This window comes from Didymella exigua (assembly GCF_010094145.1).
Source record: "Didymella exigua CBS 183.55 unplaced genomic scaffold M421scaffold_13, whole genome shotgun sequence".
NCBI classification, from domain to species: Eukaryota; Fungi; Ascomycota; class Dothideomycetes; order Pleosporales; family Didymellaceae; genus Didymella; species Didymella exigua.
Window position 1 is genome coordinate 375,301 of NW_022984787.1, and position 25,010 is coordinate 400,310.

Consider the following 25,010-nt stretch of genomic DNA (forward strand, 5'->3'; position numbering starts at 1 on the left):
CTACTGTCTGCAAGCGACTCATTGTCTGCAAGCGACTCTACTGTCTGCAAGCGACTCTACTGTCTGCAAGCGACTCATTGTCTGCAAGCGACTCTGTTGTCTGCAAGCAAGGTCGGAGAGCGGCCGCGACAAGACTCTGACTGATGAAGCGGGATGAGTGACGGGGGTTATACGGCAGGGATGGCGCGCAACAAGGCCACACGCTGTCGATACTTGAGGCGCTGGCGATGGTGTGCTTGGTCAATTCTTTTCACGCACTCACCAACACTGATGGGTTTCGTGCATGATTACATGGCGTTGCTTTGCACTTGGTCTTGTGCCGGGATATCAGGATGTGCACACGCGGACGCGTAGAGTGAGCGCTATGCACTCGACTTTTTTTTTTTTCCTTTTTTTTCTTTCAATTGTATACCTAAACTGTTCGTTTTACCTCAGATGCCTCCCTTGGGGTTCTTGCTCTTAAACACGACTACTTCCTTATGTTTTGCCACTCCTACGGTCAATCAATCGTAAGTTTACCGGGACGGTGTGAAGTCCAACAAGTCAGGGAGTGGCTGCGACCTCTGCTCCGACAGCATGCAACATGCTCAAGCTGTACCCATACCCAGCGAGTGAAGCGCGGGCGGATACTTACAAGGTGTGAAGTCATTCTGCACGTTTTTCATACATCTTCGACTGCTGCGACTACTGTCGAGACGAGACCAGTGTACGTCTTTCACTCCAAGTGCGTCCTCATACTTCGCCAATAACTGGCTGTTGTGTCCGCCTGCCTTCCGGAATCTGACCACAACGCACGTGGTGATGTCTCGCTTCGCGGAGAACTCGGCGCTTGATATGTGGAGGTAACGAAGCCAGCTGGTGGACAGGTAAGCAGTTCGTGGGAAGGAGCGAGACGTGTCGAAATTTATACTCGCTCAGCATCGAAGCTGTAATTCAGGCCAGCCAAGAGGGACGACGACACATGTAGTCCTTGACGAGTGAGACAGTATATGCGCGCGCTGTCCACCTCGGCTCGAGGTGACAATACGACGATGGGCTGCAGTAGACACATTCGACGCCAAGGCACATGACTGGACTTTCGATGGTCAGCAATACGATGCACAGAGTTCGACCGTCGTGGTGAGAGCGACCAGCAGAGCTCGCGTAAGCTCCGCAGTCGCATGTGCGGGCGTCGACTTGGCCTTGGTGTCTCGCTCGGTGAGGTGGTTGGTCGTGTTTCTGGCCTGCCGAGTCGAGTCGATACTGCTAATGTTGCTCTACCACACCTGATGTCTTGGTCCCGTAGTAACCCACCATGTGCTACCCTCCAAGTCGTTTCAAGTGGGCAGGCACCGAGGTTGATTACAATGTTGCCTACACGCGCAATTGCTGGTCACTCGCTTAGGGCCACGATCTGGCTCTGATCGACAGAGGAGCCACATGCTGGCAGCAGATCCAAATGTGTCAACCCTCGTATGGCCTCACAGGCACGGCGTCACAAGCCTGGTGTGTGATGGTGCATGCGCACACACGAGCGACGACGTAAGGTGAGGTGACGTGCTCCAAAGCCACAACGTGTCGTGGTCGAGCTTCCGGCCACCCCACGAGCCGAAAGGTGAATGGTTGGGTACGGTATTCTTGCTTGTGTATGCAAGATGCAAGAGCCGATAATTCTCGTCGGCCGCCTCGGCAGGTGTCGGAGACGTTGAGAGTGGAATGCAAGATGACTGGCAGAATGGTCCGTCGCTGGCAGTGCCGAACCATGGAACAGGATGAGTCCAGTGATCGGATAGCGACTGAACGTCTAGAATGCGTTCCACGACCTTGCCTATTCTCGCCGGCGACGAGCATCCGCACAAGTGCTCTCCATGGTTGCTTTTACCCCGCCGTGCGGACTGCTCGCTGCCGTACAGCCATGTTGACGTGCCCTACTTGGCAGCACAGTCTTCTAGCTCCACAGTGAGGGAGTGCGCGGTCTAGAGGCGGGTGAGCACATCAGAGCTGCACGACGACGCAACAAAGAAATCTCTTTCTCTGCCCAGAACAACAGCAGACTGTTCTGCCGCCACGATAGGCACAACGTGCAGGGTGTGGAGATGGATAGCTATCGGTATCGATAGGTGGATAAGCAGCGAGCGCAAACTCTGAGCGTGCCCTGCCGCGCGGAAGGCTGCCGCCCAGTAGGAAAACGCCTGTTGTGCAGCAGGCCCATAAGTAATCTCCTGGGCGTGGTGAGCGCTTTTTGGTAATGCGACGAAGAGAGTCCAGAAGGACGTGGGGATGCGGAACAGTGGATTGAGTTGAGAAGCGAGCGAGTCGCAGTGAGAAGCCGGTCACGGTTACATCACCCTGACGCTCAACTTGATGCTCTACAGACGCTACGTCGCAAATCGGCGCACAGCAGGTTCGGGCTGGCAGTTGCTGGCAGCAGTGGAGCGGCGACACGGCCAATTGGGCGCTGGTTGAAGCAGAAATTGAGTGCCCACGGATCCACGCCATGCAAATGGTGGACCAGCTCTGACGATGTGCTGCTCTGTGCTCGTAGCATCACTTGTCCATCGAGTCTGCCACTTCCACGTGTGTCGTGGTTGACACGAGGTGACATTTTTGGCCTGCGTCTGAGTTGACGATGGTGAGGCGCCGACTTGCTGCTTCTGGCCTGTTTCGTTCTGCGTTTCGCTCAGCTTGCAGCCATCCCCTGGCAGGGCCGCACGCAAATTCGAGCGTTCCTGACGATCAGTGCAGCGCCGCGCAGCGATTCGTCAGATCCGGCTCTGGGCCGGCGCCCTTGCGGAAAGGTGAGACAGGTCAGCTTGCGCGGTGCCTGATGCTTGACCACATCGAGGCAGACGCTTGAGCGCCTATTTGCAGCGCAGTGAGCAAGAAACAACATGGCTCCGATGGTTTTCGGCTGTCGCACGCAACAATGGGTGAAAGTGCTCGATTTGACACTGCCCCCAGGGTCCTTTGGCATGTGCCATCTGCCGTAAAGCAGCGTGGGTGCCAGGCAGTCTCGAGCGCGACGGTGGATGACGGCGCCATTCTGTTGTTGAGTCTAGCCAAGGCAGCGCCGTTCCCTCAAAGGCAGCCGGCCCGAAGGCGTGGACGTGCAGCGCGGCCACGTTGGACGGGGGGCGCCCAGCGCGCTGCTAGGCGACATGGGGTGCAAGCGGCGTGATAGCGAGCGGAAGATGCGAGGTTGCCAGGGGGCCCACCGGAGACACACTAGGCGCACAAGTCTAAGTTGCTTTGCGCTCCACCGCGAAGCTTGCTCTTTTTCTCCACCACCCAACACATTCACTCATCTTTATAACCCGCTGCTTCCTGCTCTGTCCACTCTCTACAGGCTTGAGGTCTAGCACTTGTTCACTTTCATTTTCACCCACACTCCCTTTGAGATCCAGCATCTCTAGCAGTCATTACGACAACCACCAACAGTCTCTATCCACGCAACTGCAAGCCAGTTCACCAACAGACTCACTCTCTACCAATACCTGCTATCCAGCAATTTCCAGCTTAACCAGCAAATACACCACCGACAACATGAAGTACTCTCAGGTCCTCATTTCCGCCCTTTTCGGCTCCATGGTCGCTGCTGCTCCTTTCAAGCGCGATCTCGTCATCAAGACTGAGATTGCATACGAGACCGTAGTCGTCTACACCACCGTCTGGGATAGCACAGTCCCCGTCGCTGAGGCCACCACCACTGCTGGAGGCTACTTCTACGAGCAGCCCACTGAGGCCACTACTACCCCCGCTGTGACCTCTACTCCCGCCGCGACCTCTACTCCCGCCTACACTCCCACTCCGGAGCCCTCCAGCGTCTACACTCCTGCCGTTGTTGAGACTCCCGCTCCTTCCTCTACTGTTGTCGTTGTTACCTCCGCCGCGCCTGCTCCCAAGCCCGTCGAGACCTCATCTACTCCTGCCCCAGCTGCGCCAACAACTACTGAGGCTGCTTACACTCCCGCTCCTGTCTCCTCTGCTGCTCCCGCTGCTACCACCCCTGCTGCTGCCCCTGCCGCCCAGAAGGAGTCCACTGCCTCTTCCAGCACCGGCGAGAGCTTCACTGGCGTCGACCTGACCATCAACCCACTCACCGGCGCGCTCGGTGCCTGCGGCGAGCCCATGCACGCCACCGACTTCTACGTAGCTATCGCTGCCCCTGCTTGGGGTGCCTCCACCTACGACGTTCAGACCGGCAAGGCCACCAACAAGTGGTGCGGACAGAAGATCAAGATCGAGTACGGTGGCAAGTCTGTCGATGCCACCGTCATGGACATGTGCCCTGGCTGCTCCGGCCACGACCTCGACCTCTCTGACGCTGCTTGGGCTGCCATTGGCATGACCGAGTGGACTCGCGTCCAGGGTAGCTGGTCGATGGTCAACTAAGCGCCCTCTCCGCTACCTCTCCTCCTTTGCCAGCCTTTAGCACAGCTAGCCATGTGTAGCAAGACTACACCATGAATATACCCAAGATTTCGCTAGCGCAGGCTGGTCAGCGCTTTGCACGACACGTTACGTTATTGCCCTCCCATGTTTTGCATCAAGCGGATCAATCATCCGGAGACAAGAAAATTACCCAATGAGGTTTTGGTTCGGTTCGGTTCGCTCAGAACGTCGCTTCTACCATCTATATCTCATGTTGTATATGGGGTTTGGCTAGTCGTTAGAAGTCGACGGTTCTTTCACATATTCCTGTCTCTCCTCGACACACATTCCTTTCTCCTTCGTGTACACACAATTATCTAGGGTTGGTGTATGGATTGGATACCCATATACTTTGGACATTGAGACCCTGAGGCTCAATAGCAATCGTTTGAACAAAAAACAATCAAATCACATGGACAAACATTTTCTCCCCCCTTCGCAATATCCTTGTGCTACAACAACTCGTATAGCCCAAAATGATTTACGAATGCTATTTCTAGGCACAAGGGATTGCGATCGTCACCTGTCACTTCCAGACTGTGGCAGTGCTCGCATGTTCTCAGCTCCACATCCCTGAACCGTGCAGCCACATCCATGCGCAAGTCCCCATCATCAAAGCGCGTTGACGGTGCACCGACTCGTGGCCGTTAATTTAAAGAGCTGGATCACGTCATGCTCCCCACAGTGTTACGCGTGTAGGGCTCCAAAGCATCGACAGTCCACCGGTCGCATATCTATTCAGCCGAATCATCTCCACTGTGCATGCTCTGGCTGCGGTCTTTTAGATGCTTTGTTGTTGGTCTCAACGCTGCGAGGTGTTGGCGATGAAGCCGCGGTACGGTTTCACGTTCCAGCCAGCACGGCGCTTGGCAGGGGTCCTGACCCTTGGGATCGAAATGCGAGATTCTTTGTTGTTAGGATGTTACTCCGTGATCTTTTCGAAGGTGCGTTCCTGGAATAGGTAGTCCGGGTTTGCACGGTCTGGATGGATGGCTTTGTGGCGCAGGCAGACAGAGGCTGTGCAGATGGACAGTGCGGTACAGAGTCTTGTGCAACAACACGGCGAAGCTGGATCATATTGCAATGTGGATTGAGGGCGGTGCTGGAAGCTCTGTACTGAGCGTGGCCAGCTGAGGGGCAAGGCATACCGACAGTAGTAGGCATGCTTGATCTTACGAACTCCCAAGGTTCTGGACAACAGCTCCCTGACGCTCATTCTCACCAAGAGCAATAGCGTCTACTCGCTTTGTAAAGGTGCGTGTCCGCCTTATCTGTCACCGCGAGATACACCGTCTCTGAGCAACTCGAATGCTGGGGTCAGGACGATGCTAAGGTAACTGTGAAACTCCACGGACCATCATGTGCTTTCCATCCGCAGTATCTCAACGCATATTCTCAACCATCCGATCTGCATAGTAAGCTGCAAACCGGTGTGCATGCATACTAATGCAGGGGGGCTGGTTTCCCTCGATAACTGCATGTACCAACATAGTCTGCCTATTTTCAACTCATGTTCCCCTTCCCAAGTCATGAGGCTCTCAGTCATCGTGCTGTCAATTCACGTCATGTTAGCTGGCAAAGCTGCGATTGCTCCAGGTCAGGAGTGCGAAGCAGAGTGAACTGTCGAGTCGATGCATGAGATCAGGTGGTGTCGTATAGGGAAATCGTTCTGATAGATAAGAGTGGTCAAATACTTGCATCGAATGTACGTAAAACGAGCCGGAGAGCAGAGCTTTTAAGTATGAAGGCACAGCAGAGTGCAATATTGTAGGACCCAAACAGAACGATATGCTGTTCGTCGCTGGGCTTATCTCGTACTTCGCTGATAGCTTTGTTGTAAGTAATGATGTTATCACGAATGTTTATTCTGCCGTATGGCGATGTCATGTGTGGATGGACCCTTCAGTCTGGTCGAGTATGCGTCGTGGTGTCGATGATGCTCGCCCATTACCCGATACTTAACCCATTCTGTTCCCATGGTGCGAGAAATCAATATCAGCACTTCGCATGATCGACGACCCATCTCTCGAACAAGGACTGAAGCCGCGATTCTTGAATCTGGTTGGTACATCGTGGTCAGATCTCGGTGAATGGACGATTTAGGCCAATTTCATGGTGAGCTATAAGTACCCAGTGTACACAAGACTTGCCAGTACAACCAAATCATCTTTTCGCTATGAAACTTTCCATCGCTCTCATATCTGCCTTCGCAGCTGTTGTTCTGGCACTTCCTACGCCTAGTGCTGACTCTGAGGTGGCGCCTGAAGTCCGATGGGACTATGGCAGCTCCAACGAGAAGCGGGACGCAAGCAGACCTGTGCCTAGATGGGACTACGGTAGCACCGAAGACAAGAGAGATCATATTGACATCAACTGGAATTACGGCAAGAAGAAGGGTGAGTCGTGTCCGATACCCTCGTGATGCGTTTCGACTAACAAGCACGTCGCGCAGCCCGCTGGGACTACGGCAATACTGAAGACAAGAGAGATGTAGTCGGCACCGATTGGGATTACGGTAAACGCGACGTCGAAGAGAAGAGGGTGGCCTGGGACTATGGCAGTACTGAGGACAAGTAGCGAATCGGATTCCAATATGGAGTAGTTGATGTACCTATGCCATTAGCAATGTAGCAGAAGATAGAGACGAGGAGGAACCCAGTCAATGCAGTATAAACGCGAAAGAAGGCAGAACATTATGTCCTGAAAATACCCAACCATACCGTGCGTGTCGTTCTCATCGCGCTTTGGTCCACATCCGCAGCACCGATAGCACGGTAGCGGCGGAGCTCCTCTGCAACCGACTCAAAAGTCATCCTGCAGCGTCAGCAACTCGGTCAATATCGATCCACATCGCACTGCTGCTCCAAGTGTTCTCGAACCCCTCGTTGATCTCAACAACGGTACACCAGAAGCCACCACACTCCACCTCTTCCCTGCTCCAACCGCCCACCTCACCTGCCTAATGCGGTAACTTCCCACTCGCAAGCGCACGAACAATTTTCTCGCGTGCACTCGCGTGTAAACTTGCGTGCCAGATGCCCAACTGTGGATGTTGAAATGCACCGGGTAGCATGGTTATGGCCGTGCTAGCACAGCCGAGGCGAACATGTGAAATGGTGGTGACTGATGAGTTCGGGTGAGTGCCGGCGCCGGCGTCGGTGCCCGCGCCGGGTGAGTTACGGGAGAGCGGAGAAATGGAGATGGGCGTGCCCCTCAGAGATACTTTTGTCCGATGTCGTTTGAGCGTTATTCTATCTGACGTGATCTATTTTATGGTGTTGCAGTGGATTTCAAATAACGATGACGTTTGCAATTGGTGTGTTCTGGCGGGTGCATCTTGCATGTGCTGTGCACTGCAAACGTGCGTGATACCGGAATGAGTGTTGTGTGGTAGCATGTGGAATTTCTCAAAATTTGTTCTCAAACAGTAGTGTTCGTATCTCAGTATTGATGTTGATATCGACATCTCATGATAGTGTTGAGTGTAGTAATTCATTTCACCAAAGGATGCTCCTAAATCCCAGCCCAAAGCTTTTCCTAACAGTTCCTCATCGCAGATGTCGGTCTTGAAGGGTATAATACGCAAGCAGTGCAGTCCTTCTCGCTTTTGTGTTCAAGTCGTTCGCCCCAATGTCCACCGCTCGTCCTCTCTCGTTATCAATCGTCGATATCCTGACGCGTGGAATGTATGTGTAATGCTAACACGTCCTGGCGTGTCGTTCTCATCGCTCACGATACTGGTTTATCTATGCGAACATGCTGGCACCGCCGGACTCGATGGCATCGATCTCAGCCTGCGAGTAAACCGTCCGCTGGAACCGTGCGGGAAGCTCGGAACGGTCGAAGTAGAAGCCCTTGCCCGCCTCAACGGGGCCAAGGGAAGAACCAGGAGTGCTGCCGACGCCGCTGGAGAAGTCGCGAGACTGGTTCAAAGGGCCATGCTGCTGTGCTTTCTGGCGGTAGCTGGCGAAGGACTCAGGAAGCGAGTGGGTTGGGGAGGCTGGGTGTGCCTGAGGAGTGTGGTCGATGTCTACACATGTCTGTTAGCTTCTGATTCAGACGCGTTGAGCGATTTTTACATACGGCTGGGAGTGGTACGCTTGCCAAGGAAGCGGATCATGGGCTGGCGGCCAGCCTGGAGGACCTTGGTTGCGTTCATTGTGAGATGGATGAGGTGAGGCTGGTACGAGCCGAGGTCGGCAGTTGCAATAGCTTTGAGGTAGAGAAGATGGTGATTACAAATTGGTAGGTATAGATGACGGTACAGAGGTTGATGGCAACAGCTTGATCGAGAGAATGAAGAGAGCGTAGGCAGTGTTGGTGACGGTGGGGAGCCGGATGTGACGATGAAGCATAAATATTATCCACGTTCGCGGCGCGAGCTGCGATGCGCTAAACGCCGAAGACGCCATTTCTCCCACGTTCCGGCTCTCTCCACACATGCCTGCGCCCGGACAAGATCGTCTCACAATCGAACGACACACGCCGCCGTGCTCACACACATTGCTAAGCGATTTTGCACGGCACTGCGCAAAAGAGACATCCCGTTGCGCGGAGGAGCTCCACATTCTCGTGCCACAGTCACGATTCCTTGCCATTTTGAGCCGTCCAGGCCATAGCTTCTGCAGCCGCCGGACGCCATTTTCACTGATCTCTGCAAGCTGACCCCTCCCCGCCAATTACGTGCCACCGTTCCTTATCAACCCCACGATTGCTCACGGGAATTGCATATCGATTGTGTTGTGCCCGAGTGAGTGCGGCTCTTTCTTCCCGCTCTATTCCAACACACTCAATGCACGAGTTGCTTCTCTACGGCCAAGTGTCGGTCGCTCGCCATGATCAGGTCTTGAAAATTCTTGCGGGGTTTGCTGCCATGCAGCCCCGCCGCGTACTCCAGCGGCGCATCATCTATAAGCCTGAGCGCGAGCCTGAGGAGCCTGGCTCCCACTTGCGCCGCGGTGGGACTCAGAATGTTGCTGTGAAACAGAAGCAACAGAGCACGACGCCTACGCAGCTCTACTTCACCCACTTGGTGCAGATTCTTTCGGATGAGGACTTTGGGCGAGGTGACAGTAAAGCAAGTGACACCCTATCTGCAGATGTGGACTTTGAGGGTGGCGAAGAGCCACGATGGTCGACTCTGTTCGAGGACATACCAGACACTGGAGACAGAGGGGTCTCCATTCGCTTCACCAACAGTATCGATCTCATTGGAGGAGATCCTCATACCTTCATGACTACCTCAGGACCTAACCGGTAATCTTGTCCCTTGCGCCTCACTTGCATGTCTGACCGTGGGGTAGCTTCGTCACTGAGTACTATGTCGAAGGACACCGCTTTGTTCACGGTAACGTCGTCATCTTCCTGCACCGCATACTTCACGAGCCCGCCGTTCGAAATCTACAAACGAGACCCAAGGTCAACCCACCAGCGTTCGATGCTTTGCAACTGTTGGATCAGAGCGGCACCTATGTCCTCGAGGCAAAGGTGCGCGTGCAAGACTTCAAAGATGCGTCTGTGCTGGAGTTGGGTGTCAATGAGCTCAAGGCATTTCAGACTTCAATGGGAGGCTGTGTAGAACTGTCGTTACCTGACCGTCTCACTATGGACACGAGGGTCAAGTATAAGCTGGCACCAGGAGTCGTCACGAAGGCGCAACAAGCGCAGGCACAGGCCTTGCAGAATCTGTGATCAGTCTACTATGACGTACTATCATCCTCACGCTTTATCTCGAAACTTTGCGCTCGAAGGTTGTGCGGACTGGAACGATGCATACCTGAGGTCAATCGAGAGTCTCGAGCACGCAGAAGAGCTCCGTACTGCACAGTCAACATTGGACGCTGTCGTGGAAGCAGACCCGGCGCAGATTGCTTCGGTTATGTAGGGCTGGTCACATACTAAGAATGTGACGATGGGAACTCTCGGCACGACTCCAAGTGCGCAAAGGTGGAAGTTTCGAACTTTATGCAGACCAAGGCGTCAGAGTTGCACATCTAAAATAAAGCTTGTCAGGAGAGATCTCGAGTCCTTGACTTTATTAGCTGCACGTGGCTGACACTTTGAGCCATATTGCTGTCAATTAAGCTCCTGAGTACTCAAGCAATCTGATGCGCCTATTGCAGGTAGACTTTCCCTGGACATTGCGCCGGTAGATGCTCGAAGCTGAGTTGCCGACACGTGCATTCGTCAGTCGGCGAAGGGCTGCTAGATTGTGGTGAAGCGGCACTTGTGTCGTGAGTGCAGCACGTGCTAACGCGAAGCGTGTCTCGCGTCTCGTTTGCACAACCCGAACGGCAGCCTTGCGTGGTCAAGGAACGACAACAACGCCACATCGCCATCTCAGTACGCACTGCGCTTTCTTGGAAATCCAACGTGAACTGGGAAGTGCAAATATGTCCGAGAGATCAGGCGTGAGAAAACGACTAAGCGCCAGCGAAAAAGAAGTTTCTCCTCCGGCAAAGAGGCGGCAGCAATCTCACACCACAAGTGCGCAGCAACATGCCAGAGGCAGATCATGTCGCTAACGTAAGATATAGACAAAGCAGTCGCCAGCTTCTTCACGCCCATCTCAAAGAAAGAGCCCGAGAAGATGGCATGGCGAATCGTCAAAGACAGCTTGCTCGTTGGGCGCTACAATACTTCGGCTATATTTCAGTCGGCCAGTCAGGCAAGGCGGCGGATAGCAGCCTTTGACTTCGTACGTGTATCTGAAATTGCCAGCAGCCTCTCAATTCTGCATGCGACCCATTGCTAATGATAGCATTGCAGGACTCAACTTTAGTAACACCTGCATCAGGAAAGAAATTTGGCCGCGATGCGAGCGACTGGAAGTGGTGGCACAGCAGCGTTCCCGGCAAACTCAATCAGCTCTACGAGGAAGGGTGAGACAGCATGGACATATGCACGTCACGATATCTGTACTGACCTGGTCGTGTCGAACAGATACCTCCTTGCAGTGGTAAGCAATCAAGGTGGTATCAGCCTCAAGTCAGATCCGAAGACTGTCAAGTCTGATCAGAAGCGATTGGCGGACTTTAAAGGCAAAGTCTCAGCAGTTGTCAGCCAGCTGGACCTACCTATCACCGTATACGCGGCTACGGGCCGTGATGAGTACCGCAAACCACGAGTGGGGATCTGGCGGGAACTACTCGGCGATCACGACCTCAACATCATGGAAAGTGTTGACCTCGAGAACTCTTTCTTTGTTGGCGATGCCGGCGGGCGCGAGGCGGTGGCTGACATGACGGTGAAGGACCACTCATGTGTTGACAGGTATGCTGCAGCCCCCAAAGCATGCAGCAAGGGGGTGCATCGTGCTAAACATTCACCAGAGATTTTGCTGCCAACGTTGGTCTACCATTCTACACGCCAGAGGAGTACTTCCTGCAGCACCCGGTTCAGCCATTCGTGAGGAGCTTTGACCCAGCCACCTTCGGGAACAAGTTGGCTGAGAGCTCAACATCTGCAAGTACGTTGATAGCAACCACACGCGCAACATAGTGCTGTGAACAAATAGTCCAGGCACTGACTTGGGTGTAGATCCGGTCATTACGAAAACCGACTTTTTGGAAATTGTCCTACTCGTTGGCAGCCCGGGCGCTGGCAAGTCTTCGTTTTATTGGAAGTACTTCCAGCCACTTGGACATATTCGGGTAAACCAAGACATCCTCAAGACTGTAAGTGCTCAGACATCATTGACGCGCATGGCAGTGCGTGTTGTACTACCTCTCGGCATCTTGAGTAACATTATGAAACAGCGCGAGAAGTGCGTGAAAACTGCCACGGCGCTCATCGAAGAAGGAACAAGTGTGGTGGTTGGTATGTTCTTCCGGCACCCCACCTTGTCGACATGACTGCATATCAACGCGTATACTAAAGTCTTCTAGATAACACGAATGCCGATCAAGATGTTCGCGCCGTATGGGTGGATCTGGCAAAGAAACATTCAGTTCCCATTCGCTGCGTTCACTTTACAGCGTCGGCTAAGCTGTGCGAACACAACGACACCGTTCGCGCGTTGAATCTTGGTCAAGAAGTAGGTTTCTTAACATTGGCCACTAGGTCAGGTACCGGTCCAATGTGCCTGCCGGATGCCTGCTAGTGTCAATGGCATTGCGGAGAAATATCCCCGAGCTTCTATCGGTATTTGCTTGCAAACTATTGACATAATGACTAACTATGTTCAGACCAATCCCGAGAACAGGACGATGCTTCCAAAGCTGGCTTTCACGAGTTTCGCGTCAAGATTCCGTGCGCCAAAGCTTGAAGAGGGTTTCAAAGAGATCATCACGGTAGACTTCGAGGTAAGTGTTGTGCAACCGCAAACTAGATATTCAGCGCGTTGGTTGGCGTGTGGAATCTGTCGCTAACCGAGCCAAGTTGAACGGCTCCGATGCCCAAAAGGAGCTATGGAGTAAATATTGGATCTGAGTGGAGCATGCATAGCTCCATGATACCGAAGACCAGGATGATCCTGAGGTCAGAGGATTTCCTGGCGCGAACGCTTACGACGACTCGCTGCGCCCGGTATGGTTACAGCAGTTCGATTTTGCCAATTGGACGCCATTCTCTGCAGGGCAGTACGAGCTGCAGAGTAGCTGCAGGCTTGCTCGAAGCGAGCTCATGCTCGCAGCTCCAGCATTTCCGAGGTATTGAGTAGTCTCCGGCTATGTCAGCATCTTTACCACATCACGTCTTGTGAGCTAACGTTCCGCGGTACGTGCAATGCAGTGAAGTTGCAGCCAAAGCTGAGGTGCATGTACGTGACAGACAGTCGAACACAAATAGTAGATTGCGTAAGCCGGCAATTAGAGACATCCGAGATTTCCAAAAGACAACTCATCGAGCCGAGCAAATGCAACCAAGATTTGGTGTCACAAGCGTGTGAATACTCGGTTTGCACTTGTCCGGTGTAGTCTCTGTTATCGATAGCAAAGCGGTAGTGGTTGCCAGGTGTGCGTTTCTCGGACAGTCCATCTTCGCAAAAAGATCGGCGAGAGACTACCTCACAGAGGCCCACGTTGCATGTTCGAGACCGCCACGAGGAACGAGCCGTCTGTTCCATCATCTGAAGATCTCAACTGTCACTGTCGTCACTGACGGAGCGCATGCTGTTCACTGGTGGGTGTCGCATGAGAGCACGTGGCTGTTGAATTACCAAGCATTTTGTTATCTACACTGCTTTGCCGATTGCCGAGTTGCAAGTTTGCTGCCAACAAGCGGTGCGGGCGAGCACATGCTCACCGGCTGAATTTCATGCAAGTTGAGCGTTGCGTTCTCCCGCCCGTCTCTGCATGTTCGTGCAGGCATTTGCCGTGCCGCGGTCGCTTTATCAGGGCAGCGAGGAAGAAGGTCCGTTGGAGTGCTGTGACAGCGCCGGGCGATGGCCGACTTGAGACCGGTCCGACACGGCGAGCTTCTGTCGTCATGATCTGAGCTGCCAGCATGGTTCAGCCCACTGTACCCAAGCACCTGTTACCGAGCTCGGAATCGCGCACTAGCGACTCGATACAGTAAGGTACCGCCTAGCATCAGGGATTTTGGGTGAACTGCGATTCCACGCTTGGCACGAGTTTGGGTGTCGCGTGAATCAGCAGACTTGCACACTGTGGTTTTGAGTTGGAACCCCTGGCAACCTTTACAACGAGGTGTAAGCACTATTGCAGGAACCCGCTTGCAAGAGAGAAAAAGGAAAGGTTTGAGCATTTTCCCAAGCGGTGCGTTGGCTGCTGAGGTCATTGAGGCTTGGAGCATTGAGGAATCAGAGGTCACGAATAAAACCACACCAAGCCATAGCCAGTAAGCGCAGTTAGGCACTTTGCCAATCAGGTACTATCCAAAGGTTAGCGTTCCAACGAATCCTTCCGATTTGTTCTGGACACTGCTGGCTTTTCGCTGGGCTGAAAGTTCTTCCCAGCCTCCTTCAGGCACACCCGCACGATGTTGCAGGTTTCTTGTGAGACTCGCCGGTGTCACAGGAGTCAGGTGCCAGAGAGTTTGCGAAAAAGGGACACAATCTTGAATTAAGTCGACAAATAAGGGCATCCAGTGTTTGACTGCTTCACGGCTCTGACAGCGGGATGTTTTGTTTGTTTCTCAAGGTTTTGGCTTCCGCAGCCGGATCCGCCAGTTTGTCTCGACCAAGCGGGAAAACGACGGGAGGGAAACCTATGTCCACAGCCACCTGCAGCCAAATAGCGCCTGTCGATGTCATCGGTCGCAACGGACATGGGCGAGCGGAAAGCGGCCCAATCAAGATGAGTCTTGCAACCGCCGGTTGAACCAATCTTCATCCTTGCGCTGCCCCGTAGTCTGTCAGTTGAGCCACGGTTGCACGCACATGGGAAAACTGTCAGACACCACAGCGCTGGTAATACAGGCACCTCAGGTCGGCAAAGCAGTGGGAAAGCGCAGACTCAACACCTGCAAGTGGACGGCAAAGTTCGTGACAACAAAAAAAAGCGTTGACTTTGTGAAGACAACCACTGTTCCTGCATAGCTTCTCCACCTGCAAAAGCTTTTTCCATAGTCTCGTCAACAGCAGACCATAGAGTTCGCATGGGACCGGGGTAGTTTCAACGTCTCCGCCAACAACAGGCCTCACATTTAGTAGGTATCGGGAGGATGAAAACTCAGAGTGTCCAGGCCGGAAGATGTGCGGAGCAGGTGGACCAAGTGTCTGCTGCTGCAGCAACAAGCCCGCAAGTGCACGGCGATCCATGTTGACGCCCAAAGCAGCGGCGCGAATGCTGCAATCAAGCACAAAGCAGCGACGCCGATGCTTGAACTTTGCGAGGGAGCCCTGGGAGCTGCTTGCGCAGGGCGGTGGCAGGGCATCACCGGTGCTGTGTACCGGCGAGACGACTCATGACGGCCCGCACGAAACCGGGGAGGCAGAGTGAATGTGCCGCCAGTTGGCTAGACAAAGACGGGAATAGCAGCGGTCGAGGGTGTTGCTTTCTGGTGAGGGCTTGGCGTGCAGTTCCAGTGGGAAGGAGCTACCGCCGTGCGCCGCTGCCCACACACAAATCGTGCCCCATCCCCCGACTTTGGTCGCTGTCCAGCTTGCCCACGTCAGTCGTCGCTCTTTGCCAACTTGCACTCGCGTTATTGCTGCGCTGTCTCTCCCTCGAATCAACTGTGCGCTGGACTCTTGGATCACAAGCATACGAAACGCCCATCGTGAGTAGCCTATCCCAGCAGACCACTGCTCTCACGTGCCGTCCGTATTGGGTGCGCCAGCCGACGGGCGCTGACTTTACTAGGTCTTTTCGCAGCGTAAACAGGCCAAAAGGCACATACGTGGTCCTGCTTCGTGGCACCCTCCAAGGCTCTCCCCCAAACAATCCGCGACCGCCATTCTCTAGGAGATCAGAAACCGACCATCAGCCATACAGCACGAGGTTTACTCTTAAGCTGGTGATGGGATCCCAGTACCCATCGTCAAATCTCACGTCACGCTTCGGCACCCAAACATTAACATGCACGATCTCAAACCACTGATTCTCCCCAAACTCGTCGCTGCGCGCAAGTCGTCCAAAAGCTCATTCGACATGTCGGCCGAGCCCACATCTTCGGTCTACTCGTGCGCTGACTCTGGTTTCTACTCCGCTTCTGAGTGCTCCACGCCACCCACGCCAAGTCTCTACACACGAGGTCACTTCCGCTTCCCCAGCTCTGCGTCTTCGCTTTCATCGAGTCCACCAACTCACGAGATCGCTGAGGCACCCAATGCCTCTGGCAAGCTTCCAAAGCTGACCGAGGAACCTGTTGAGCAAGAGTACCACTACGGACCTGAAGACCCCCACCGCTGCTCATGTAGGTTCCATCAGTACTCTAATATGGTCGTAACAAGTACTCATGCATCCTTAGGCGACACTGAAACTGGCCATGAGACCAAATGTGAAATTGCCAGGGCATACGAATTCCAGGACGAGTACTTCCGCTCCGTAGATGCGGAGATCCGGATGGCCAAGCGTCGACGTTCACTGGAATCTTCAGCCAACAGCATCACCAACAAGATTGAACGCCGCTTCCCCTCTTTGTCGCGCAAGGTCAAGGAGCGTAAGAGGACCTCGTCAAGCTTCACTGGGGTATCACGCAGCGAGACACCATCTCGTGTCCCATCGACACGATCATCGTCTATCACCAGCTCCATTCGCCATGTCCAGTCCTTCGATGTCTCTCAACAATACTCCCAGGTCCCTACCCCTGCTCAAAGTCTGGAGCAGCTCAGCGAAAGCTCAGCACCCATGGAGATCGACGTCGTCAAAGCTAATGCCATCGACATCGACATCGACCCCGAGCAGGTCGACGCTGAGCGTTGCGCGACTACGCCTCTCCTGCCACCTCTGCTCATGTGCCGGGACGATCTGCCAACGTCGTCGCCACTTCAGTCGCCCACCATCGCCAATGCATTGCAGTCCTGCGTCCCGACTCCCACTGGTACTCCACCGGTCCGCGCTTACCCTACGCCTACGTTATCAGCCAAGCCTTCAATGGCATCCATCAAAACATCTCGTCCCGGATACACGGTATCTTCTGCCGATATCCCACCCATGATGTTGGCAGACCCTGATGACAAATGGACTAACCTTCTGGGCCACGCGAACTTTACCATCCTGCCGGAACCCTACGTCCCCGAGCGCTGCGACGCCGCATCTGTCCGCCAGCTTTTTACCGACTGGGAGTCAGCGCGCTGCAACTACGCAAAGCACCAAGTGCGCACCGCAGAGCACTATGGCGTCACCTCTAAGCACTACACGCTCACCGAGCGGAAGTGGGCAGAGATCGATGCCGAGTGGAAGAAAAACCACGAGATGGCCACCTCCATCCACGCTCAGGCGATTGGTCACCTCTCGCCAGTTGCGCCATTGTCACCTGTCGAGCCAGCTCCTCTCAGCAAATTGCCCACGCTCAACGATCCCAAGAGCGAAGGCAAGTTCCCCAAGCTCGGCGATGAAGACGTTGTCGGTCCCATGGTCCAGATCGCGTCACCAATGATGCTAAAGACCCCTTCGCGGAAGCGCGCGTTTTTCAAATTCCTTAGCGACCTGCTCCCTGGTTCTCTGCTCGGCCGTTCTTCGGCTGGCGTTCGGGACCACTAGACTCGCCGTCGCCACCATTCTACCTTGTGTATATTCTTGTGCAATTACAAACCATTGCGAGGCGTTCGCAGCATTAGCTGCTGCCATGGGTTTAACGACGTACGACCTGTATGACCATTTCACGGCCGAGCCATTCGCGCCACGCCCGATCCTTATCACGAATTTCCTTTGTTATCTTACGAATCTAGAGAGGTAAACTCCTTCACAGTACAATGGCGGGTATGTGTGTATCCCTTCAATGGGCTTTGTGGAGTTACAAGCGGGCTTGGATCAATCAGTCCTGTCAAAAAAAGCGTATCAAGATGTGTCACACGCTGCAAGGCTCTTCAGCCATTTGTTTTGCTTTCTTTTTCCTTTAGTCATATTCAAGAGACAGCTCTCTTGTCGACGGCTATACCCGATTGTTCCAGTCTGGGACTCATCGTGGCAAGCGCAGTCGTGGGTTATACGGTGGTTGTGCCAATACCCAAACGAGCATTATGCTCCTCTCCAATGTTTCGATGTATAACTCTAATGGGTGGACATGGGGCGGAGTCTGGCCATGGGACCTAATGAGCGGAGGTGGGACAGCTGGGCTTTTGTGTAGCTTGAGTATACAGGTGCAACGCACCTGGTCAACTCGGCCAAGAAGCGACAAGTGCAGTCGTAACAAACCATCAATTGAAATGTTTACTGCTGCTATCACCATCTGTGCCTGTTCCATGTCCAGTCTCTTGACACCATAGCCCTGCCTTGCTTTCGATACGGACCACGGAAACAACAATCGCAACCATAAGTTGCTTCCATCACATGGTGCACCTGTCACCCTCACAGTACACCTGCACAGCCTGTGCTCATCGTCTGTACGCCGTCATCCCGCATGCGAGTCTCGACGTCTCAACACTCTACCCACAACACTGTATCGGAGATAATACTCAACCCACCACAGACGGCCTGACAGACTCTAGAAGCTTGTTCGAGGGTGGCATGTCTCTCCACATTTGCTCTCCCAATCTGCACACATACATCTTCACTCCGAAAATATTCCCTAACGATCCCATGTCATTTGTCACAGTCTACAAGGCTGGACCGCGAAGAGCGGGGGTTGGTGAGATGGCACAAGGGCCTCGCTTGGCCGGTGACCGGCTTCTGGTACTACGATGCTGTACTGCATTGGGGTGACGGCAGATAAGCGTAATGCAGGTGTCGCTTTGCTGTGCACGTAGAGAATCGTTGTGCGACAATCGAAAGCGGGAAGATCGTCATTAGGGAGAGTCTGCAGTTGGGCTTTGCTGGAGCTGTATGCATTGTGACATCTAAGGTGCAATGTCTAGGCATGTGGCTAGAGAGGTGTGTCAAGATACTATACTTGGTGGTGATGGAAGAAGGCCCTTTTCTTGATGAGCTTGTATAATCTCAGCTCCTTCCAATACCTCGTTGCAGCCCTTGCGCACATTGCATTTACGCGTGGAAGGAGCAAAGCCAGTCATCGCATCTTGGGGTGCATCGATCTCGGGAACATCTTGCTTGCTGCTGTGCCGAGATGCGGGACGTGCTATTCCAGTCGCGGATTGCAGATAGTGTGGAGCAGTGCGGTTTGCGAACTGCCCGTAGTGTCAGGAGTTTTCGGCAATGCAGTCTCAGGTGATGCAGGTATGTCGTCTTCTAGCTCGTGCTGCGCTCCTATCAGCCTTCTACGTTGCTCACCGAAGCCACAGAATGGCTGCTGCAGAACACGCTCGTATATGTGTATACGTTCTCTAGCCGCATGCGTACATGGCACTTCTGACACCTGTCCAGTCGTTCTTGATATCCACCCATCCACCACGTCTCGATCTTAGACTCTACCAGATGCCCGGTTCACGCTTCAAATTGAACTCTTCCCACTCGCCTATTGTGTTTCTTGTGCCGCTCCTCACCCGCGGTCCCACAGCATCGCCCTACATGTCCTTACACAACCACCACAGCAGTCCAGCCCCCCACCAGACGCGCGCCTAGTCCTTCTTCGGAGCGACGAAACGAACTGTCTGCCTTCGGCTCCGCTGACCTGGATCATGGTCAGCAGTGGGTGGAGAAGAAGGCTGCTCACCCCGCCCACTACTCGACAGACTGCATGATGCTGTGTGACCTGCTGAAACACTGGAGCTGTAGGAAACCTCCAGGGTGGCATGCGAGCTAGTTAAGTATACCCTTGTCATATATTTTACTTTTCGCACTCCCGGAGGCGTTTGTGGATTCGTGGGTGCCGCGCAGATGGACGACGTGGGTCATGGGTTGTGACGCGTACGGAGAAAAGATGAAAAGAAATTTGCAGATGGATTGTTTGCAGTGTGGCTTGCAGATCAAGTCGAGGCATGGCTAATGGATCTGTTGGGCTTACGGTATATCGCGGCGATACATGTTCTCCACGGCGACGGGCTTCACCGTACAAGAGAGACGGTCATCGACCGAAGCTTTCTTAGAGACACAATTCTCTGCTGGTCAATACTGAGTGTTCCATGTCATCTTGGGCTTAAACGTCAGGATTTCTACCTCCCAGGTTTGTCTGCTTTTCGCACACCAGAATCATATTTTCAAGAGTATCATGCCGACAGTCTGAATGCCATGGCCATACTGATGAGGACGACCTACTCCGTCGTCCGGCCTCCGCTGTCTTCGAGTGCCATTTCTGGGATCTCGTCATGTCGAACAATGATCTCATGAGGACTTCAAGATCACACTTCTTGTTCATACCGATCTCCTGAGGACCGGTGATAGTCTCCCAGCTGCGTCGTGACAGCCCAATTCGAGAGACCGGAGCGGTGAAGTTGACGTCATGGCTTTCGCTCATTGTCAGTGTAGCCTTTGTATCGAGAGAGAGAAGTCCATGTCAAAGGCAGCTTCATCATTGCCTTACGGGATCTGAGCGCCCTCCATATGTTCAATAATGGCGGTGTTGTTACTCTGTTGAAGTCGCAGTATCTTCTACCCCGCTCGCTGCACCTTCCGCGTCGCATCACCATGACGGTCACCGCCTTCCCTAAGCTGGTAAACCGGGCATCGCCATATCTGCCTTAAACCCTCAACGCCATTCCTGGTTATCATTATCCTCGCTCCCATGCAACATGATCGCTTAAACAACCCTTTCTAGATCTTATGACGTGGATCGCAAGGCCTTAGCTGCTCGCAGACGAATGACGGCACTCAATGTGGGTCGAATGGCACGATAAGACCTGGGGTATGGGGGATGTGACTTGAACTCTGGGGAAGTGTGCGCGCTCGAGACGACAGGGCGTTGAACCATCGGCTATTCTGTCGGTAGACGATTGACATGATTATGCAGACCACTCTTCGTGTGCCGTACAAAAGGGACTGATCTCGTTGTTCGAACGCTGATTGACCTTTAACGTTCCTTCTGTCGCAACTCTATAGCCGGCAGCTCGATACAACAACTACAGATCCTGGCACGATACCTGGAACCGGGTCGAATCCAAATTGATTGCTAACCATGCCTCGCAAGTACCTCGGAGGCTCTGGCGAAAGGCTCACGGTGTGGATCTCAATCGCAGCGTCGACCGTCTTGATCTTTTACGGATATGACCAAGGCGTATTCGGCAACGTGATCATAGATGAGAACTTCCTCCATACGTTCGGCTATCCGTCTGCAAACATGCAGGGTACTTGAGGCCACGAGCTTGGATACAAATACAAGCTGACAGCATTGCAGGCGTAATGACTTCGATTTACAACATTGGTTGCTTCATCGGAGCAATGAGCACGATATGGACTGGCGATATACTCGGTCGTCCGCGCCAGATCCTACTCGGCTCAACAGTGATAGGAATCGGTGCAATTATCCAGACCTGCAGCTGGACCGTAGCTAGCATGATGGTTGGACGGATCATAGCTGGATTGGGAACTGGAATGAACACAGCGACAGCTGGCGTTTGGCAAGCAGAAACGAGCAAGATGAATAGCAGAGGCAAGCTAGTCATCATCCAGATGGGTACGAGCAATGTTCAAACCTATCCAGCACGCGACTGACAAGATCCCGTAGCAAACTGCATCACGGGCTTCAGCATCTCCAATTGGCTCACCCTTGGCTTCTCCTTTGCCCCTCGAGACATAGCATGGCGCTTCCCGCTCGCCTTCCAAATCTTCTTCACTTTCTGCATCTACGCCATGTGTCCTTTTCTCCCCGACTCGCCGCGCTTGCTGATCCGCAAAGGCAAGCACGAAGAAGCGCTCGAGGTGATCGCGGCCCTGGAGGGCCACGGCGCAACCCCGGAGTCGCCGGCGGTAATTACCCAGTACAATATCATCAAGGATATCCTCGATCGCGAGCACATGAACACGTATACGTGGTGGCAGCTACTCAGCGGGAAAGGTCCGAGTGGAGTGCTGAGACGCATGTGTCTTGGCGCGTGGATGCAGGCTATGAATCAGATCTCGGGTATCAATGTAAGCACATCCCTTCTAGTGATCGGATACGGTCATCTAAATTACGACTACAGGTTACTAGTTACTACATGAGCTACATCTTCATTAATTCGCTAGGCATATCCGAACTTCTGTCCCGAATCCTAGCCGCCGCCGGATCACTCGACTATCTCCTCTTTGCCTGCCTGGCCTACTTCGTCATCGAACGCTACGGACGGCGCAAAGTCATGATGTGTTCTGCAGCAGCTTGCTCAATCTGCTGGATCATGATCGCCGCAGCACAGGGTCAGACCGAAGCTGGTGGAGACTCGTACAAGCTCGGCATCGTAGCTGTGTCGTTCTTCTTCGTATTCTTCGCTAGCTTTGGTATGGGTGTGCTTGGTGTGCCGTGGTTATATCCTACCGAGTCAGCATATGTTCCTGAAAGACTGGTTAGAGTCAGCTAACACGCGTACAGGATCAACGCGCTTGAAATGCGGACCAAAGGCGCATCTCTCGCCATGTCGACGAACTGGATCTGCAACTATGCCGTTGTACAAGCGACACTTCCCGGTATTGAAAATCTGGGCTACAAGTTCTGGATCATCTGGGCTGTCATCTGTTTCTCGTTCATCCCGATTACATACTTCCTGTATCCCGAGACCGCCAATCGCACTTTGGAGGATATCGACCGCTTCTTTGAGACAAAGCCTGGCATTCTGATTCATAGGAATGAACTGGCAGTACAGCTGCATCGACCGGTGGAGTTTATCGAGGCTGATGCGCGAATTGCAGCAGATCAAGTGGGCAATGTGGACGAGGAGAAGAGGCGCAGTATTAGTACTGAACGTGTTGAGACGAAGGAAGCCGTGTAAGTGGTGGTAGCTGTGATAAACTGAGGTCTGAAGCACGTCATAGGCTGCTGAGATCCACTTGGGAGAGCTTCATTCTGAATGCAATTGCAGGTATTTGCAGCGAGACTTTTCTGAGTCTCCTACGAGAAAGTTTTAGAACCTACAATCTCTCTCTCATCCCATCCTGTCATCCCATACACATTCTACATCTCCCTTCTCATCGCCGTGCCAAACATTTCCCGGTACGTTCTTCGCCGCAACAGCAGCCCTGATCTGCGTCCCCAGCGCCGGTGGTCCAGACCCAACAACCTGCGTCCTACCCTCCTCAACCGTCTCCTCCATGAACGCATCAACCAGTGATCTAGCATCCGGCCGAGCGTTATCCAGATACATGATACTAAAGCCAGGACAGTCGCTGATCAGATCCTCGAGCTCCTCCGAGTAGAAACTGGACATCGTCGATACGGGAGACAGCTTCTCACCGACGTCATATTTCGGGATCTTCTCATCTGACCGTAGGCGGCGGGCAGGCGGTGGCCGGCGCGCAAGCATGCGCGCTTCGGGTCTGGTGACGAAGATCTGGATTCGGAAGTGTTTCTTGGTCTCAGCTCTTACTATGGGCACTTTTTCGAGCTTGTCGTTGTCATGTATGTGATTTGCTCCCGTGCGGATCTGATCGAGTTGTGATTTGAGGTATGCGAGTTCGGGGCCAATCCAGGTCAGGTTCTCAAGGTGCCGGACGGTCCAATTGAGCTCGATGTTGCGTACAGGCGATGTTTGGGCGAGCGCAGCTTTGATGACGGGAAGCGTGTATGTGACACCCGTGCCGCCAGATATCGCGAGAACATTTAACGCTTCGCTGTTGACGATTGAGCCGCCGTACGGGCCTTGCATGATGACTGATGTTGTGTCATCGCCAACAGGGTAGCGGTTCATAGCTGCCTTCGCAAGTTCGGCTAGCTTTTTAGTCTCACCATTGCAGGCGCGGATAATGTATGTGTGAGTTTGGACCGGAGACATAGTCGTTGGATTCGATGCCGGTGTGAAGGGGTGCGACTGCCAGATGCTAAGCGCAGGGAATGTGAGGTAGAAGTGCTGGCCGAGTTCCCATGGGTGCATCGCGTAGGTGAACGTCATACGGACGATCGTGCCTGTGGGGTCTTCGAGAACCTCCATCTTAGCAGGAATGGATCTGAACCCAAAACCGCTGCTTCCACTCTTGTAGCCGAAGTGAATGAGAGAGGTGCGGACGGTGCGAGCGACAAGATCGAGCCCCATGATGGCAAAAGAAGCGACCATCCAGCAGGAGAGCTGCTTCCAGTGGCCCCAGCAAGCTACGACCTTGTCAGTTATTGCAAAATTATTGCGTATAGGCTGTAGAGTACTTACCGCCAATGTACAATATCGCCACGATGAAGTGAGACTTGCGAAAGAATTCGTAGCCCGTCCAGCGGATTACAGGTCTCAAGCTGAAGACGAAAAGGAAGACGATGAAGGCCTGAGCCACGATGCCCCAGATCATATACTCTTGTTTGATCCAATTGATATAGACTTTTGGTTGGGGCTGGTACAAATATCCCTCAACTATGGTCCAGATGATACAGTGAATGAATGACTGAACAAGAATGATTCTACCCGTCCAGCGGTGCAGGAAGTTAAAACTCTGGTAAGGGATACCGGTAAGTATACTAAGCACTGAGTCGCGAGCGCATAACGCAATCGTCAAGGGTGTGAGAGCGAACGCGAATGCACCGAGGCGGTCAGCGAACCCACCAATGCCGCTGCGAGTGTTGAATAGGTTGGAGTCTTTGATCGGCGTTTTCCAACTCTTGTAGGTGATTCCTACCAGCCTAGATGCTAGTCAGCGCTGAGACTAAGACCAGCGGAAGTGATATGAACTCACGAAAAGACGATGAGATAGGCACAAAGGATGGCCAGGATGGAAACTTGCAGCCTTGTAGTGTACCTGAATATCTTCGAGCATTCAGGAGTAAGATACCGTCTGACAGCCGCGGACATGGATCGCACAAGGCGATAGCAGAGGCCCTGCTTAGCGCCATCTCCATTCCTCTTACGCAATTGTACGAATCGCGAGAACACTGTCGCAAGCAGTACAATTCCGAACACTGCCCACATGACAAAAGTGTAGACCATTGACTTTTCGTGATCCCCATATACCGAGTCGAGGTACTCGCAAGACCCAGCATCATTGGTGCATGGCAGATATCGAGTCGCATAGCCCCAGTAATGGATCGCGGTACCA

The 25,010-nt window shown here is 53.4% G+C and overlaps 11 protein-coding genes across 11 annotated transcripts; 6 read left to right on the top strand and 5 right to left on the bottom strand.

Annotated features, from left to right (window-relative positions):
* Positions 1-3,522: 3,522 nt before the first annotated feature.
* On the top strand, positions 3,523-4,371 carry M421DRAFT_5066 (uncharacterized protein; the record flags this gene model as incomplete). The annotated part of the gene is made up of 1 exon (XM_033594849.1): positions 3,523-4,371. The coding sequence occupies one exon, from the start codon at positions 3,523-3,525 to the stop codon at positions 4,369-4,371; it is 849 nt and encodes a 282-aa protein (XP_033448845.1).
* A 2,215-nt stretch (positions 4,372-6,586) lies between these two features.
* Positions 6,587-6,987, top strand: M421DRAFT_5067 (uncharacterized protein; the record flags this gene model as incomplete). Its single annotated transcript, XM_033594850.1, has 2 exons — positions 6,587-6,806; positions 6,863-6,987. The coding sequence occupies 2 exons, from the start codon at positions 6,587-6,589 to the stop codon at positions 6,985-6,987; spliced, it is 345 nt and encodes a 114-aa protein (XP_033448846.1).
* A 1,169-nt stretch (positions 6,988-8,156) lies between these two features.
* Positions 8,157-8,569, bottom strand: M421DRAFT_5068 (uncharacterized protein; the record flags this gene model as incomplete). Its single annotated transcript, XM_033594852.1, has 2 exons — positions 8,157-8,440; positions 8,494-8,569. The coding sequence occupies 2 exons, from the start codon at positions 8,567-8,569 to the stop codon at positions 8,157-8,159; spliced, it is 360 nt and encodes a 119-aa protein (XP_033448847.1).
* M421DRAFT_420485 (uncharacterized protein) lies at positions 8,504-8,883 on the bottom strand. The gene has a single exon (XM_033592502.1). It carries the CDS (start codon positions 8,820-8,822, stop codon positions 8,646-8,648), a length of 177 nt encoding a protein of 58 aa, XP_033448848.1. The 5' UTR covers positions 8,823-8,883; the 3' UTR covers positions 8,504-8,645.
* Positions 8,884-9,202: 319 nt separating this feature from the next.
* Positions 9,203-10,101, top strand: M421DRAFT_62223 (uncharacterized protein; the record flags this gene model as incomplete). The annotated part of the gene is made up of 2 exons (XM_033595948.1): positions 9,203-9,666; positions 9,714-10,101. The coding sequence occupies 2 exons, from the start codon at positions 9,203-9,205 to the stop codon at positions 10,099-10,101; spliced, it is 852 nt and encodes a 283-aa protein (XP_033448849.1).
* A 701-nt stretch (positions 10,102-10,802) lies between these two features.
* Positions 10,803-12,779, top strand: M421DRAFT_62914 (DNA kinase/phosphatase Pnk1; the record flags this gene model as incomplete). The annotated part of the gene is made up of 9 exons (XM_033596018.1): positions 10,803-10,896; positions 10,947-11,107; positions 11,179-11,291; positions 11,353-11,682; positions 11,742-11,878; positions 11,950-12,086; positions 12,168-12,228; positions 12,297-12,445; positions 12,597-12,779. 9 exons carry the CDS (start codon positions 10,803-10,805, stop codon positions 12,777-12,779), a joined length of 1,365 nt encoding a protein of 454 aa, XP_033448850.1.
* Positions 12,780-14,725: 1,946 nt separating this feature from the next.
* M421DRAFT_150592 (uncharacterized protein) lies at positions 14,726-15,203 on the bottom strand. Its single transcript, XM_033587568.1, has one exon. It carries the CDS (start codon positions 15,128-15,130, stop codon positions 14,762-14,764), a length of 369 nt encoding a protein of 122 aa, XP_033448851.1. The 5' UTR covers positions 15,131-15,203; the 3' UTR covers positions 14,726-14,761.
* Positions 15,204-15,658: 455 nt separating this feature from the next.
* M421DRAFT_150639 (uncharacterized protein) lies at positions 15,659-17,725 on the top strand. Its single transcript, XM_033587569.1, has 2 exons — positions 15,659-16,227; positions 16,282-17,725. Exons 1-2 carry the CDS (start codon positions 15,891-15,893, stop codon positions 17,514-17,516), a joined length of 1,572 nt encoding a protein of 523 aa, XP_033448852.1. The 5' UTR covers positions 15,659-15,890; the 3' UTR covers positions 17,517-17,725.
* Positions 17,726-19,373: 1,648 nt separating this feature from the next.
* Positions 19,374-19,761, bottom strand: M421DRAFT_150645 (uncharacterized protein). The gene has a single exon (XM_033587570.1). It carries the CDS (start codon positions 19,663-19,665, stop codon positions 19,411-19,413), a length of 255 nt encoding a protein of 84 aa, XP_033448853.1. The 5' UTR covers positions 19,666-19,761; the 3' UTR covers positions 19,374-19,410.
* An 806-nt stretch (positions 19,762-20,567) lies between these two features.
* M421DRAFT_420490 (sugar transporter STL1) lies at positions 20,568-23,062 on the top strand. The gene is made up of 5 exons (XM_033592503.1): positions 20,568-21,151; positions 21,202-21,480; positions 21,532-21,935; positions 21,989-22,320; positions 22,372-23,062. The coding sequence occupies exons 1-5, from the start codon at positions 20,983-20,985 to the stop codon at positions 22,766-22,768; spliced, it is 1,581 nt and encodes a 526-aa protein (XP_033448854.1). The 5' UTR covers positions 20,568-20,982; the 3' UTR covers positions 22,769-23,062.
* Positions 22,922-24,901, bottom strand: M421DRAFT_62682 (uncharacterized protein; the record flags this gene model as incomplete). The annotated part of the gene is made up of 3 exons (XM_033595990.1): positions 22,922-24,081; positions 24,137-24,597; positions 24,651-24,901. The coding sequence occupies 3 exons, from the start codon at positions 24,899-24,901 to the stop codon at positions 22,922-22,924; spliced, it is 1,872 nt and encodes a 623-aa protein (XP_033448855.1).
* Between the last annotated feature and the right edge of the window lie 109 nt (positions 24,902-25,010).

Bases quoted from the DNA above. Each gene is read 5' to 3' on its own strand.
- M421DRAFT_420490 (XM_033592503.1), top strand. From the start codon at position 20,983: ATGCCTCGCAAGTACCTCGGAGGCTCTGGCGAAAGGCTCACGGTGTGG. The intron at 21,152-21,201 runs GTACTTGAGGCC...ACAGCATTGCAG, and splicing joins TCCGTCTGCAAACATGCAGG to GCGTAATGACTTCGATTTAC. The intron at 22,321-22,371 runs GTCAGCATATGT...ACACGCGTACAG, and splicing joins CCGTGGTTATATCCTACCGA to GATCAACGCGCTTGAAATGC.
- M421DRAFT_150592 (XM_033587568.1), bottom strand. From the start codon at position 15,130: ATGGATCGCCGTGCACTTGCGGGCTTGTTGCTGCAGCAGCAGACACTT.
- M421DRAFT_150639 (XM_033587569.1), top strand. From the start codon at position 15,891: ATGCACGATCTCAAACCACTGATTCTCCCCAAACTCGTCGCTGCGCGC. The intron at 16,228-16,281 runs GTAGGTTCCATC...ATGCATCCTTAG, and splicing joins AGACCCCCACCGCTGCTCAT to GCGACACTGAAACTGGCCAT.
- M421DRAFT_150645 (XM_033587570.1), bottom strand. From the start codon at position 19,665: ATGCCACCCTGGAGGTTTCCTACAGCTCCAGTGTTTCAGCAGGTCACA.
- M421DRAFT_420485 (XM_033592502.1), bottom strand. From the start codon at position 8,822: ATGGCGTCTTCGGCGTTTAGCGCATCGCAGCTCGCGCCGCGAACGTGG.